This window comes from Argentina silus, assembly GCF_951799395.1.
Source record: "Argentina silus genome assembly, chromosome: 8".
Taxonomy (NCBI): domain Eukaryota; kingdom Metazoa; phylum Chordata; class Actinopteri; order Argentiniformes; family Argentinidae; genus Argentina; species Argentina silus.
In genome coordinates, this window is record NC_139662.1 from 20,847,166 (window position 1) to 20,862,165 (window position 15,000).

The following is a 15,000-nucleotide window of genomic DNA, read 5'->3' on the forward strand; positions in this document are numbered from 1 at the left end:
CGTTCAACTAAATTGGGCCCCCGGTAGACAGATTAAGTTAGCTATGTTGTTATAGAGAACCCTTGTTAGCTCTATTGTCTGTAAATTATATTGTTTCTATCACAGCCTTTCTAACAAGTCTCTCCCTCTGTAGGGTGTCCTGTAGGACTGCTACACCCAACTCCCCTCAACTGGTTTACCAGCAGAACGGTAAGGCTCCGTTCTCCCTGCGACTCGGGGGGGGGGGAGGGGGGGGGGGGAGGCTGGTGGAGGTAGAAATCGGAGGACGGGCATTGCAATGAGCCTGTCCTCCGATTTCTGCCTCCACCAGCCTCCCCTGCTGTGACTGTACTGTTTTATCTGTAACCCACAGGCAGCAGATGCATTACAGAGTGCAGCCTCTCCCTGTGACTGGAGTCAACCTCAGACCAAGCTGATTTCCTGCCTGACTAGATTAGCATGCTCTGGGAGCTTATTGTGGTCACGCACGGAGATGGGGAGGAGGATGAATGTGGTTTTAGGAGAGATTGCCATCTCTTTCTCTGTCTTGGTCTTACGATGTCTCCATCTTCACTTTCACAATCTCTCCGTCTTTATCCCAACCCCCCTCTTCTTCTCCTTCTCTCCGTTTCGCTTGCTGTTTTCTTGTATAGTACATCCTCTCTCCTCTCTCTCTCTCTCTCTCTCTCTCTCTCTCTCCTTCTCTCTCTCTCTCTCTCCTTCTCTCTCTCTCTCTCTCTCTCTCCTTCTCTCTCTCTCTCTCTCTCCTTCTCTCTCTCTCTCTCTCCTTCACCTCCCTCCCTCGAGCCTCGGTTGGATGGTGATGTGTATTTATGTGTGTGTCTGTCTCTGTCCTTGGCAGTGCTCCACACGGGCAAGCGCTGGTTCATCATCTGCCCCGTGGCCGAGATGCCCACGCCAGACAGAGAGACGAGTTTATCGGACGTCTCTACAACCAAGGGTATAACACACACACACACACACACACACACACACACACACACGCATGCTCGCTCACTGTGATAGAAATATTATAAATGCACACACAACCTGCACCCCTCCCCACACACACACACACATCCACCCACAGACACACAGGCGCGCACACAACCTGCACCCCCCCCCCCCACACACACACAACCTGCATAACCTACACCCCCCCCCCCCACACACACATCACAAGTCAGTTTTATACTGCTCAGTGTTGAAATGTAGGCTGTTGTGCGTCTGAGCTGCAGGGGTTATGTTATGTAATGTGGGCGCTGCAGCATCTCCAGGCTGTGGTGATGAAGGACACACTCTGTGCTTTCACCCACAGATCCCTGAAGGGAGAAGGCAAGCGATGATGTAATACTCTGACACCCACAGGACACCCATCTCCTCAACTCCCCTCTCTCTCCCCGTTTTTGTTTCATCATCCCTTTCATCTCTCCTCCTTCTCTCCTCACCTCTTTTCTAACTCTCTCTCTCTTCCCCCTCTCTCTCTCTCTCTCTCTCTCCTCGTGCAGATTCGGAGGGTCCTGCTTCGTCATCCATTCGGTCCAGCTGCAGCACCCCCCCTCTGTCGTCCTCTGCCGCTGCCCCGCCTCCTGTCCTGACCTCGGCAGCCCCTCCTTCAGCCCCGTCTGCCCCCCCCGCCGCGACCCAGAGCTTAGCCCAGCCTCAGGACCCCAACGTGGGCATAGCCAGGGTGCAGCATGTGCAGCAGCCCCAGCCCTGCCTCACCAAAACGGCCACTAACATCCCGACGGCCGTGGACAGCCACAACTCCTTCTCTGTGGACGAGCCTTGCGGCGGCGGGGCCTCCATGGTGTCTGACATCCCGTGCTGCCCCATCGTCCCGCCCGTGTCCCTGGACGTGAAGGCCTGCCACAAAGGGAGCGGCGCCTCCTCTCAAACCAATCAGGACGCCAGCCCGATCGGAGACCCGCCCCCTCCTCTGGGCTCCCACCAGCCAGTGATCCTCCAGCAGCCCTACGCCACGCCCCTCCAGCAGGGGACGGTGACCTCCCAGCCCCAGAGCCCGGCCCACCTGGTCCCGGCAGGGTCCTCCCTGCAGCAGCAGCCAGGGCAGGGGGGCACTGGGGGTGGGGTTGGCGGTCCGGGGGAGTCTGATGGAGAGGGGCCCCCCAGGGTTGAGTTTGTGGACCGGACCATAAAGACTCTGGATGAGAAGCTGAGGAACCTGCTGTACCAGGAGTACGCTCCGTCCCAACCCTCCAGCACCACCTCGGACCCCCAGGGCTCCAGCACAGACGGGGTGGTCTCTGACAGCCAGACCACCGCGGAGGGGGGGCTCGCCAGGAAGGGAGAGCTGCTGGTACAGATACACACCTCATTTAGTGTGTGTGTGTGTGTGTGCGTGTGCAGCTTGTGAAACACAGAATGAGTAGCCTAACAAACCGTTTCCTCAGGCAGCGTACAAATACACCCTCATTCAGTGTGATCACCCCCTCATGCATGCGAGTCTGGGAAGCAGCGTTCAGATATTCCGATGTAGGCGGCATCTGATCTGATAGCAGCGTCATTGAGCCCCGGTGTGGTATCGACCGAGCCATTGACTATGGTCACTGCCGCTCAATGAGACTGATCCTGCAGTTTGAGAGAGGGAGAGAGAGGGAGAGGGAGAGAGAGAGAGAACAGCTGAGTGTGCTGGCCAAAATACTCCACTATACCCTGCACCCCGGGCGGCTTCAACACCGATGGGCCCTGACGTGTGTGTGTGTGTGTGTGTGTGTGTGTGTGTGTGTGTGGAGGGGGGGGGGGACATGTCCAGACAGGACAGGGGTCAGAGGAGGATACTGGCTAGACTGAGCAACCTTGTCTGATTCACACTATGTAACACTAATGGACCATTTCACAGAATTAATTACCCCGTGCTTCTTTATTTATCTTTCTCTCTCTCTCTCAGCCTCAGATCCCGGAGCGTGCAGATAGTTTGGGTACCCTGACTGACTCTGCAGCAGCAGGTAAGTAACATATCGCAAATGATAGAACGCAAGACATTAATGAATCTTTATTATCCACGAGGGGCAATAAAATCTGTCCATCCTGAAATACCTATACAACACAGGATCCATCACTGAAAAGCGTTGCTCACATTTGAATGTTCCCCTGATTACCTGCGCCTCCGTTACTGAGTGGACTCTAAACCATGTGTCTTCCTCCCTGAAGCCTCTAACAGGGTGTCGAACCCGGGCGACGTAGTGGGCGGTTCCAGCCGCTTCCAGGTAACGTTCTACTCTCCTTCCTCTGCCTTCATCAGCGCTCAGACGTCACTCTTGAAACGATACGAATCGAACAAGACAAAATATTTTACTTTCGTTTTTTTTTTTTTTTTTTTTTTTTTTTTTGATTAATCACAGTGAATTCATATCACTGTTTGTCCTCAGATTTTATTTTGATAAACAATGGGGATCAGTCAGACTAGGAATTATTCAATTCTATCCGTTTCAAATTGATTGTGTCCGGACGTGATTCTGGACAGGCTTGACCGTGTCCATCCTGTTATTGGCATTAGAATGGAGTGAAAACAGATATCCCAGCTGACCTTGGCTTCCTCCGTCTCTCCAGATTGTCCCCACTCCTCCTGACGTTATCCGTCGTTTGGAGAAGAGCAGGAAAGGCTGCAGTTCCCCGGCGCCCTCTAGTGGATCGGGAGGGTCTCACCCCTCGGCGGAGGGGCGTGGCAGGGGGGACCAGGGCTGTGTGGCCGTGGGTAGGTTCTCGGTGATGACCGCTGAGGAGGGGGCCGACGGCGCCCCCAAACCCCACAGTGGTAACCGCTACTCGGCCCCGCCAGACTTCTACGAGGAGACCCCCACCACCAGCCCCGACATGACCCCCACCCACATCCCCCGGGCTCAGAGCATCGACACCCCAACGACACATTACTCAACGTTCCACCTCTACTCCGACTCAGGGGAGGAGGACAGCAGCAGCCTGGCCCCTCCCCCGGTACCCCCGCCCCCCCCGGCCCCCGCCCTCTCGGAGCAAAGCGGGAGTGACCTCATGAAGAGGGCGGTGGCCTTCTTGCGGCGTTCGGGCCGCAGCAGCAGCGTTCAGAGCTCTGATTCGCCGAGCCGGCAGCCCGTGGTGGCGAACGGCCACGCCGCCTCGCCATCTGGTGGCCACGCCCACTCGTCGTATGTCAGCAGCGACAACGACTCTGAGTTTGAGGATGCAGACATGAGGAAGGAGCTGCAAAGACTGAGAGAGAAGTATGAACACACACACACACACACACACACACACACACACGCACACACTGGGTGAAAGTCAGCCCTATGAAATACACCACCGCAGCGAACACTGTAACAATTCATATTGATAGTCATGGATCGGTTTGTTGCCCATAAAACACTTCACAGGGTTCACTGCTTGTTAGTGACCTTTTAAAAATCATACCAGCCAATATAAATGGCAGTTTGTCTCCCATGTAAAAAGAGAGAAATGGTATACAATTTCTTTTATTGTGCTCATTAATATTGTTCTGTCTCGCTCTGTCTCTCTCTCTCTCTCTCTCTCTGTCTGTCTCTCTCTCTCTCTCTCTCTCTCTGTCTGTCTCTCTCTCTCTCTGTTCCTCCACAGACACATGAAGGAGATCTCCGAGCTGCAGGCGTTTCAGAGAGGGGAGATCGAGTGTCTGTACAAGGAGCTGGGTAAAAACCTGCCCCCCAGTGTGGGCCTGCTGCACGCAGCGCCCCCTAGTGGCCGCAGGCGCAGGGCCAGCAAGCACAAGCTGAAGGCTGGCAAACTGCTCAACCCCTTGGTGCAGCAGCTCAAAAACAACCTCAATGCCACGGCCGGTGAGAGGAAAGGTGTGTGTGTGTGTGGGTGGGAGAGAGAGAGAGAGAGAGGGGTGGGGGAAGGTGTGTGTGTGTGTGGGTGGGAGAGAGAGAGAGAGAGAGGGGTGGGGGAAGGTGTGTGTGTGTGAAGGAAACGAGAGAGAAAGCGAGTTGAGTGGGATGCAAAAGTAAGAGTGAAAAGCTGGAATCCTGTTGGAGACTCTGAGGGGAGACGTGGGAGTGTGTGAGATTCAGGGTGACTCATCGTTCGTGTTCACGCCGACTGACTCATCCCCCTCCCTCCCTGTGCGGCGAAGGTGAGAGCGCGGCCAGCTCGTCTGGTTCTCCAGCCAAAAGCTCGGTTCTGTCCGACGGCTCGGCCCGTTCCAGCGGCAGCAGCAGCACCAGTACCAGCACCAGCAGCATTCTGCCCAGCACGGCCGCGGCCCACCCAGAGCCGGTCCAGACCAAGCAGCCCTGCTCTCTCAAGGGCTCCCTCTCCTCAGACAGCATCTACACGGGCCTCCACAGCGACGGCACGACCACGCACGCAGGCCCGGGCCAAGGTACTTACACACATGGGCGCACACACACAGATGGGACATGTTATCCACACAGATAACATGAGTACACATACCTTTTTCATACCGATTTCTGTATGCATACTACACACAATACGGTAGGTGTGTGTGTGTGTGTGTGTGTGTGTGTGTGTGTGTGTGGCTACTGAAGCACAGACACAATCACTCGAACACAAACACACACACACACTCAAACACACAACGTCAATTTACCCAATTTACAACTGACCTTTATCCAACAACCAAGAGCCTAGCGTAATCTCCTGTCGTGTTCTAAGCTCTCTAATATTCCAGGCAATGTCTCTAAATGAACTCATTAGTTGAAGGCCAAATTCAGAACACGGGGACTTTGTTAGAGAAATTGTAGAGAAAGTCGTCAGAAACAATGGGTGCATGTTTTTACAGGCAACTATACACTGGGGGGCGCTGCATCCTCCATAATGTCTCTCACAACACGTCACCACATCACTGTATGACACCGGACGCCTGGAGAAGTTGCCTTTAAGTGCATGGGGTTTGTAACTCTTCTGATAATGAACCTGAGGATTGGGGAGAGGGGGGGGGGGAGGCTGATCTTGGAGCAGTACTTAGTGACAACTTCCCCTGTGGTGAAATCTGAGGTGTCTCTCTGTCCCTGGTTTGAGTCCATCTGTCTGCCCCTGTACTGTTAGTGGTGGATATTTCTCATTCCAGTCTCTGTCTCTCTTTTACAGAAGTATCTCTCTCTCTCTCTCTCTCTCTCTCTCTTGTTTCTTCTCTTCTTCCCTCTTTTTATATCCATTTTTACAGGCTGGACGATTTACCACCAAACGTCAGAGAGAGTGACCTATAAGTCTAGTAGCAAACCGCGCACTAGATTCCTCAGTGGACCCGTGTCTTTGTCCATCTGTTTGTATTTGTTCTTTTCTACTTTTCCTCACCCATCCCCCTCACCCCCCCCCCCCCTCCCTCCCCCCTCCTCTCTCTTCCTTATTTCACCTCTTCTCTGTTCGCCTGTTCTCTCTCTCAACCAGACTGTTTTATTCTTTTTCTTTTGAATATAGTGGATCTTCTCCCTTGCCCTCCCTCCCTCCCTCACTGTCCCCTGCCCCTGACACAAGCATACGTCTGCCATTTTGTGGTTCTCCTCATAGCTTCCCCCCCCCCCCTCCCCACTCCCCTCTAGACCTTGAAGTTTGTGTTGTCTGGAATTAGATGTCCCTCCATACAAACGCTTTGTGCACTGCTTCTGGCTTCACGTAACAAACAGACTCTAAAAGCATAATACTGTACGTGATGGAGCTCGCCTTCTCCAAACATGGGCAAGGCTAGAGGTCAGATCCGGACCCTGTGTGTATGTGTGTGTACGCGCCAAAGCCTTTGTATCATATGTGTGTGTCTGTGTGTGTCTGTGTGTTTTTTCATTTCCTCACTTCCTTAATTGTGTATTGCGTCTCAAGTTGAGGCGCGTCGGCCAAGTCTACGACCCTCTGTATCCCAACACAAAGCCCCCCGCCCCATCCCCCCCCCCCCCCCCCCCCCCCCCCCCAGATTTGGGCCCGGTCCCAGAGAGGCCGGCTGTCTAGAGGAGGAGGGCTCTCTCTCTGTCTCATGTTTGGACGGGGAGGACATGCATGGTGCAGGCGGGAATCAGGGCACTGATGGAGACTTGCTCCTGCAAAAGGGCTGTATCATCAATATTTCTTCCTCTTCCTCCTCCTCCTCCTCCTCCTCCCCTCTCCTGCTTTTTACCTGCATGTGTTTAAGAAGTGCTGACTCCGATGTGCTCCGGCAAGCGTCTCTGTGCTCTTCAGTTTGTTTTTGGTTCCTTATTTTATGGTTTATCGTGCTGACTAGCTCTGTAGTGTCAGTGATGTTTAGAAACCAGCTTCAGGGGTCTTACCCCCTGTGAACAGCATGAGCGATTTGTAATCAGGACCTCCCGTCAACCGATGACCCTTCGACAGCTCAGCTGGAGGCCTGCAGGTTCAACCAATGAGCCTTTTAAATGATCAGGCTGGAGCACCAAGACATTGTGTAATTATAGTGAAATCAAGCATTTTCTCGGATCACTCCCTCTTTGGGGAACATGATTATATGTTGAGTGAGAACAACATAGTCTTACTCTAACGCATTACAATACAATGAAAATAGAATAAATCAAGTCTGAAACATTGCCGCTACAGTGCTGAGCAAGCCAGCGGCATACTCCAAGCAGGTTGAAAAGAAAGCGTAAACATTGACTAGACAAAAGGGTTCCTAGGAAGGAGCATAAGAAGAGAAGGTCACGACCTTTGACCTGCCCCACCTTACTGTGGACCAGTCTTCTCCAAACCCTGCAACCATGCCAGGGGCTCAGACTTCTGTTTCTGTTCTAGGCCTGTCTGTCTGTCTCATTATGATTATTACCCCCCCCACCCCCCCCCTTTTTTTTGTTACCTTTTTTTCGATTGACCGCACAAGAGGGCCTAGTTTCCCCCCCCCCCCCCTTTCCCCATTTCTTCTACTCACTGATTTTTAAACCCCCTTCTCCTCCCCTCTCTCTCTCTCTCTCTCTTTCCCTGACTGATTTGATAGCTGTGTGTGGCTTTGAAGCAGCTTGTCCACAGACCTGTGGTGTGCAGTGTGTCCCAGCCTAACTGTCTCTGTCTTGTGCTGTTTTACCTTTTCATAGGGTCCACTCTGAAACGACTATGTCTAGGCAAAGAGCGCAGTAGTAGTAAATATCTCATTTACTTTCTTCTTTCTCTGTCTTTACTATTTATTTATTTTTAACTTTTTTTTCCGTCTTCTCTCTCTTCTGTTGGCATGGACACTCGTTTTTGTTTTTTTATTCACTTGTTGTTTTTGCCACCTAGTTTTGTAAGAAATGTTTTGGGCACTTGTTGCACAAGGAGTGTGTGTGTCACCTCACCTCATCATCGATATGATTTTGGATTTGGTTTTGTAGTGCATGGCGTTGTTTAGGCTTAATGTCTTTGAATGCTGGATAATGTGGCTCTTGTGTTTTTGTATCAGAGTAAATCGTTTCTGTTTTGTCTTTATTGTGGAATTTGGGTGAGGTGGTGGGTTAGGGTGCTGTAATCCTTTGGCTGCTAGGTTTGAGAACCCCCTCATTTGCTGACACTAAAATTGTCACATTTCGGGGGGGGGGGGGGTTTGTCAAGTGACCAGCTTTTTGCCTTTTCTTAAAAAAAAATTGGGCTATCAAAGGGCCATTTTTAGGTCCTCTGAAACACCATGAAGCCTTTTCATTCCTAAGTAGTAGCCGACCTGCTTCTGACCTATTTCTGATCAGGCTACTAGGCAGGCTGATGATTTGTTGACCTCTCATAGATCACTCTAGGCCTCACAGTAGCCAATCGATTCCCTCGGAAGCGTGTGACCAGGCAGAGTTTAAGAGTTGTCTGTCTTCCAGGGTCCTCTCATGGTGCCAGCGCAGCTCAGACAGCAACAGCCAATCAGCAACAGCTGCCACCCGCTGTGGCCGCGCCCTCGCCTTCTCCCCAGCCAATCATGGGGCTCGCTCAGGTCCAGACGAACAACAGCAACAACAAGAAGGGTACCTTCACGGATGACCTCCATAAGCTGGTAGACGATTGGACGAAGGAGACACTTGCGGCCCATCAGCCTCGGCCCTCCCTGAACCAGATCAAACAGCAGAGACGCAGGCAGGACCTGGAGGGCAGGGCCAAGCCCCAGGGAGGCGTCCCTCGGGAGGTAACTGGCATGGAGTGAAACTCACAGAGCGATGTCATTCCTATCGAGTGAAAGGAGATTCAAGTGATTTTAAGGGCAGTACGAAGATTGCAGTTTGTCATTGTCAGATATCACCGTGGGAATTGATGAATTATCATTACATTTACATGAAATACGTTAGCATGTGAGAACCACGTACCCAATCTAAAACTTCCTCTCTTGTTTGGTGCAGGTGAGATTCCCCGTTCCTCCAAACAAGTTCCAGCTGCCCCTGTCCTGCCCGCTGTCTGCTGCTTTAGGTCCAGCCATGCCCACCGCCCTGGGTGCCAACCCCTCTATGCTCCAGCCTGGGTACCTTGTGCCAGCCGCCCCCTATGGAAGTGTGGCGCCTGGTCCCCTGTATCCCCAGCAGTGGCATGGCATGCCCAGCCCTGTAGGTTCCATGGGGGTGCTTGGGGCTGCAGGAGTGCTGCCCTTCCCCACCATGGCCAACCACGGGGTCCAGGCCTACCCTCTAGTGCTGCATAGCCCTGAGAACGGCCCCAACACCAGGACTACCTAATGTGATCATCACCCCCCTCCCTGTCCCACAAAACGGACTGCTCTGGTCTCACTATCCAGGGTTGCCCAGCCACCAATCTTCTCCAGTGTTCCTTCATGCCTGCTCTGGCTCTGTGGTCAGATGCTTTATTCAAGAGCAACACTTGTGTACATAACCTGTAAATATCCAGTGTGTGTGGTGATATCCTTTATACAGCACCTGTTGTTTCCTGTGTGTGTGTGTGTGTGTGTGCGTACAGTATACATGTTCAGTGTGTGTGGATGAGGTACCTAATGCTTTTTTGGCTTTGGTCTTGACTAAATTCACAGCCATACTCGATATAACGTCAGCGGTCACAACGAGATGTTTCACCAATTCGGATCGATTTCCCGCCGTTCAGTTCTCGTATTTGTGTCAACCTTTAAACACTACATTAGAATCAAACCGCCGCGGTTTGAGATGACAGGGACGGGAGACTCGTATGTTAGGTGAAGTTCTCAGAAGGAGTGTAGTGCCTTGAATATTGCTTTTTCTGTGAAAACAAAGCATGTCCGCATCCGAGAGGTTTTATTTCATGGTGGCTTGAGTGCTGCTTCATTTTTAATGCATCGCAGACACTTTCTTTTTCGTCGTTTTTTTTTTGTGTTTTTCCGTTGGTTTACATTTGAATGCCCTTGTAGCACTGCACTATTAACACAGTATATGCTCTTATTTAATTAATAAAATCATGTGTTTTTAATCCTTGTTTACTCTCCCCCCCCCCCCCACCCTGTGACGGATAGAACGCCAGGTGAGATGTACAGTTGCCTTGTGGGCAACAGACAGTTCATGTCAGGTTGACGGAGGACAAAAGCAAAAACTACAGACCCACTCATCCAGTCTATCCAGGTTGTTTGGTTGTTGGGTACGGTCTCTTGTTGCTAGAACAACTACAGAGGGTGGGTAGGTGTTGTAGGTCTGTTTTCAGAGGGAAGCCAGTAGTGTCCAGAGCCATATACTGGGCACGTCTCTTTTATATGACTCTGGTAGTTGTCCAGTTCAGAATGTAGCAGTATATGTGAGAGGCAGGTTTGTCGCGCGAGACGAAAAAAAAAGTGCAATTTTTCACCCATCCACAAAGCTTTTCCTAGTGGCCTTGCCACAAGCCTTACCCGGGAACCTGCAACAGGAGCTTAGCTGCTGCTGTTGCCGTTTTTAGTTTGATGTAAGTTACAAATCACAAAGAAGAAAAACACTTATTGCATTTATTCACCGTTTAAAATCGTTTTCTTTGGAGCATGTCTTGGCTCCCCTATTGTTGAGCACCGATGTGATATTTTGTGTGCAATCACCTGTTGTTGTTGTTATTATTTTGTATGTGTCCAAGCTTGATTTTGATGCTGCTACTGTGTGTGTGTTGTGTGTGTGGAGGGGGGGGGGGTGATCCACTGTAAGTTGTACACGGGAGTTGAGAGGGGGTGTGTTTGTGTGTGTATGTGTGTTAATGCTACACACACATTATTATACGCACAAGATGATACTGTGGGGTTACCCCAACAATAAAAACATTTGTCAGAGAATGAGGTTTTTTTTCAGTGGTCAGATGGTCACGTGAAGCAGTGTTTATTGCCTTGTTGAAATGATTATGTTATGTATTATTTCCCTGGTTGTTATTGACAAAAGCTTTCCTTTTCTCTGCTTTTGTTTCTCTGATTTATCTGTTCAGTATAGAACATGCTCAGTGCAGATGGATACTTGATTGGGGAGAGTTGCACAACCTGACAACACACTGTACAGAACGGTCTTGTCCCTCTTTCTCTGGACCACTGAAGCGCATGGCCATGCCAACTATTCAGATTTTCCACAAAGCAGAGATAGAACAGCCAGTTTGAAATTTCACATCCTCCACCACACGATTGAAAGGCTGCAGCACCCAAGTCCTGCCAAGCTGTGAATTGTACAGTTTTGTTGTAATTAATATTTGTACATTTTGTTTGTTTGTTTCACTGTTTGGGGGGTGGGGGGAGGGGGGGGATTCGCTTCAGTGTATATTATTCCATCAATTCAGTTTGAATTGGACTTTTTCTAGGATATTATGCAGAATCTTCTGCTTTGGTTAAAACAAAAAAAAATACTTCCAGTAGTAAGAGATTTCTGTTCTCTGTTACTCGTGGTATCTGGTATCTATTGCACCACCTCCCGGTCTGTTACGCCTGGTTAGCAGACGTGGGACTAAAACTCGACTGTGGTATATTCATTAGGACGCTAATTTCAGAGCCATAGAAGTGCAGCGATAGAGCGGACACAGTACTTCATAATGTCAAATAAAGAACTGTCCTGTTCTGATCATTACATTTTTTTCTGTGTGCTACTGAACAACATTGCCCCCTATTGAATATGCTTCTGATTGTCAATGGCTTGCACTAAAGCTCTGTGTGGGATTGCTTCTGCCTGCTGTGTATTTCCCACTGCATTACCTGACCCAACCCAGTCAGCCGCACTCTAATCACAAAGAACTGTACATGTTAAAAGAGAGAAATAAACATTATTTTGTGCTTGATAATGTGTCTCCTCCTTGTTTCGTTTCTGTAACTCTTCCAGGCTGTTTGTACTGAGGGTCCCTCTAGCAATCACACTATATAACATACAGCACTATTAAGTGGTAATGGTGAAGATTTCTCCAGGGCTCCGAGAGAAGCTTTGTCCAACAGACACATCAGATGTTCTTTCAAATCCTTGATCAAATCCTTGTTTTCATGCATGGTGCTGAATGACGCCTCCAGAGAAATTAACCAGATTTGCATTTTTTTAATCATGGAGTCTAAGATGTTTCAAGTGTTTAAAAGGTTTGCCATATGTACCTGGATCCAGGGATTGCATAACAGCACAATTACATCCTTAGTGGTCCTCTTTGAAAACACAGTAATACAGTAGCAGATCTATTACAGTAATTACAGTAATACAGTAGCAGATTTATTACAGTAATTACAGTAATACAATGGCAGCAGTGACTATACATTAGACACAAAATACATATTGTAATCTGACATTGTACTATCTGTACACGTCTTTATAGGCTTATTACATATGACATATTACATGTATTACTCTACTCACTGTACAACAATGTAATAACAATTTGTATAATGATATTAATAATACATAATGGTAATATGTATTTAATGGTAAAATAATATCAATAAACACATTTTCTTTTGCAACACATTTATGCTTGCTGTATACTGTAAGTAAGGCGTACATTTCATTGCATATAATTGAGCATCTACAAGAAGTTGCAAAAGGTTATGCTTCTGACGCCAAGACGAAATGTTGTGCATACAGATCAAATAATCAATTCCAAGCCTATCAGACACGTGTACTGTGATCTGTCATTTTCATATTCAAATTTATGGCGCAAACCATTTTAATTCACGTTTCAGCAGTGGCAGATTCGTTTATTGCATAAAGCAATATATAGCAACGGATTATACAATATCATAGTATTGATGTTTTCATAATAAATCCACAGTTATACACGGTACTATTGTATGATAGTGTTCGTCTTTGCACGTCCTGTGCATATTGATCCAGATATGTGTTGTACATTGTGAATCCGATCGTTAGTTTCGCCATACAGAAAAATAACAACAAAAGGGGTGGAATTAAATGTAATGGCTAAAATGAGAGGCTACTTGACTATGCTCTTATTGAGTGTTGTATGAAATCATCTTATGGAAATAACAAAAATGGTTCACATCGAAAATAAGGTCTTTTTTCAACAGAAACAGACAGAAATATATGCTTCTCTATTTGACGAAAGTGCTCACACGCGCGCCTATGGCGTACAGCACCAGTGGCTGTCCCTTTTGTTCGCTGGAGTTCCTGAATTATTCCCATCACAATGAAATCACAGGGATAATGTGATATTTTTAAAACAATTTAACCCACGATTCCCGTGATTAGATTTGGTATTATCCGATTTTCTAAGTCGATCTGCAATCGTCCTATTTCCCGACCTGGTGTGATAGATTTTGCAGCACGCAAGCTTGAGGAGCCGTGAGTAGTAAATGTTTATTAATTCAGAGCTACATTGGTTGTGTATTTGTGATGTGTATACATACATAGTGTCACACTTGAAACGTATGCTCTTTGAAAATTGTGATCATTGTATTCGTTATAGCATCTGTGTAACCCTGCTTGTTGAAACATTCATGAGATGTTGCAAATGGTAACCTAGGAAGATCAAGCATTCTGAATGTGTATCATGCCACATAATGATGATCTATTTATCTTTACCTCTCAATATAGATTGAGCTTCATTCGTTGACGAAGCAAATTGTAAATCTTATTGTTTTTATTGTTTTCGTAACATCGCAATAGCAGGTTCCCATCATCTTGCGTTCGATTGTCATTTTGTAGTCTGATTGTCAGGGTGAGGTCCAAACATTGTGGAGGGAAACATTGTAGCAGGCAGAATGATGAGCCAGTGTAGCTGTGTCTAACAATGTATCTATTCGCGGGCTGTTGACACCCGTAAGATCGGAACAAGTGTTTCAGTCCTATATCGAAACTATTGAATGCAAGCTGTGGGGGCCACTAGATTGTGCAAAGCTATCTGCAAATACATATTTGCGGGTAGATTTGTCAGCACGTGAATGGAACTAGATGAGTTAACGCTGTCAGGAATAGAATTAATTCTGCATGTTTATAGTTGACGTTATCCAAATAACTGATCATTCAGAACCACCGATCAAGACTAAAAATAGACTATCATCACAGCTAACGTTAACCAACGTTATTGCTTGCTTCGGTCAGTCTGTTATGGTATAACGTTTGCCTATGCCTAAAAGGGAGTCTGATTTTTATTGATTGATAGTACTGATCAATCCAACTTTATATTCTTTCCGTTACTATTTGTAAGACAACATTCCAAACTGTCATCTTTTCAGTTTGCTACCTAGCTATGGTTCTGCAGTTTATTTACATGATGGCCTGGGTAGTTTTAAGCAACATTCAGGGTTTATTATTGCTAAAGGGTTGTGTATTTTTAGCTGTATTGGATATGCATCTGTTTGAAATCATAGTTTTCGCTTTATTAAACTGCGGTATAACTAACCAGATGACGCATTTATAGCTACTGTTGCCATGGTAAAACTGACAGCTCTGTAGCCACGTGTCTGCTGTTGGCTGGGGTGTCTTGTTTCTTTGAAATCAATCATCAAGAACACACTATGGTTTTTAGTATTCTCAAAGGCAAAACATTTATTATGATACGGTTGCAAGGTTATTTTAAACCTAATAGAGTGAATGTTATACTGTCCAAGATGGTTGAAACATCAAGACGGCTCAACTGGTGTTTTCATCAGTTTATTTCATTCCTGTCCCTCTCTGCGTTCCAGATGTAAGCTTGAACAGCTCCTGTCCCAGTAGTGGCCATCGGCACAATGGGGCTGGA

At 48.1% G+C, this 15,000-nt stretch overlaps 2 protein-coding genes across 3 annotated transcripts in view; both read left to right on the plus strand.

The window, feature by feature from the left end:
* Positions 1-10,165, plus strand: part of LOC310808069 (serine/threonine-protein kinase WNK2) — a 41,746-nt gene extending 31,581 nt beyond the window's left edge. The window contains exons 17-28 of the mRNA XM_083674770.1: positions 134-189; positions 842-940; positions 1,488-2,299; positions 2,891-2,948; positions 3,154-3,209; positions 3,553-4,199; positions 4,570-4,799; positions 5,084-5,332; positions 6,137-6,235; positions 8,001-8,045; positions 8,745-9,046; positions 9,258-10,165. Of these exons, the coding sequence (XP_083530896.1) occupies positions 134-189; positions 842-940; positions 1,488-2,299; positions 2,891-2,948; positions 3,154-3,209; positions 3,553-4,199; positions 4,570-4,799; positions 5,084-5,332; positions 6,137-6,235; positions 8,001-8,045; positions 8,745-9,046; positions 9,258-9,587 (2,983 nt within the window). The 3' untranslated portion in view covers positions 9,588-10,165. The remainder of the gene's footprint in view (positions 1-133; positions 190-841; positions 941-1,487; positions 2,300-2,890; positions 2,949-3,153; positions 3,210-3,552; positions 4,200-4,569; positions 4,800-5,083; positions 5,333-6,136; positions 6,236-8,000; positions 8,046-8,744; positions 9,047-9,257) is intronic.
* Positions 10,166-13,320: 3,155 nt separating this feature from the next.
* The window catches only part of brpf1 (bromodomain and PHD finger containing, 1), a 10,843-nt gene continuing 9,163 nt past the window's right edge, over positions 13,321-15,000 (plus strand). For both annotated transcript variants that reach the window (XM_083674897.1, XM_083674898.1), the window contains exons 1-2: positions 13,321-13,601; positions 14,945-15,000. The exon at positions 14,945-15,000 is cut by the window's right edge and continues 741 nt beyond it. In XM_083674897.1, coding sequence (XP_083531023.1) covers positions 14,990-15,000 — 11 coding nt within the window. In that variant the 5' untranslated portion in view covers positions 13,321-13,601; positions 14,945-14,989. The remainder of the gene's footprint in view (positions 13,602-14,944) is intronic.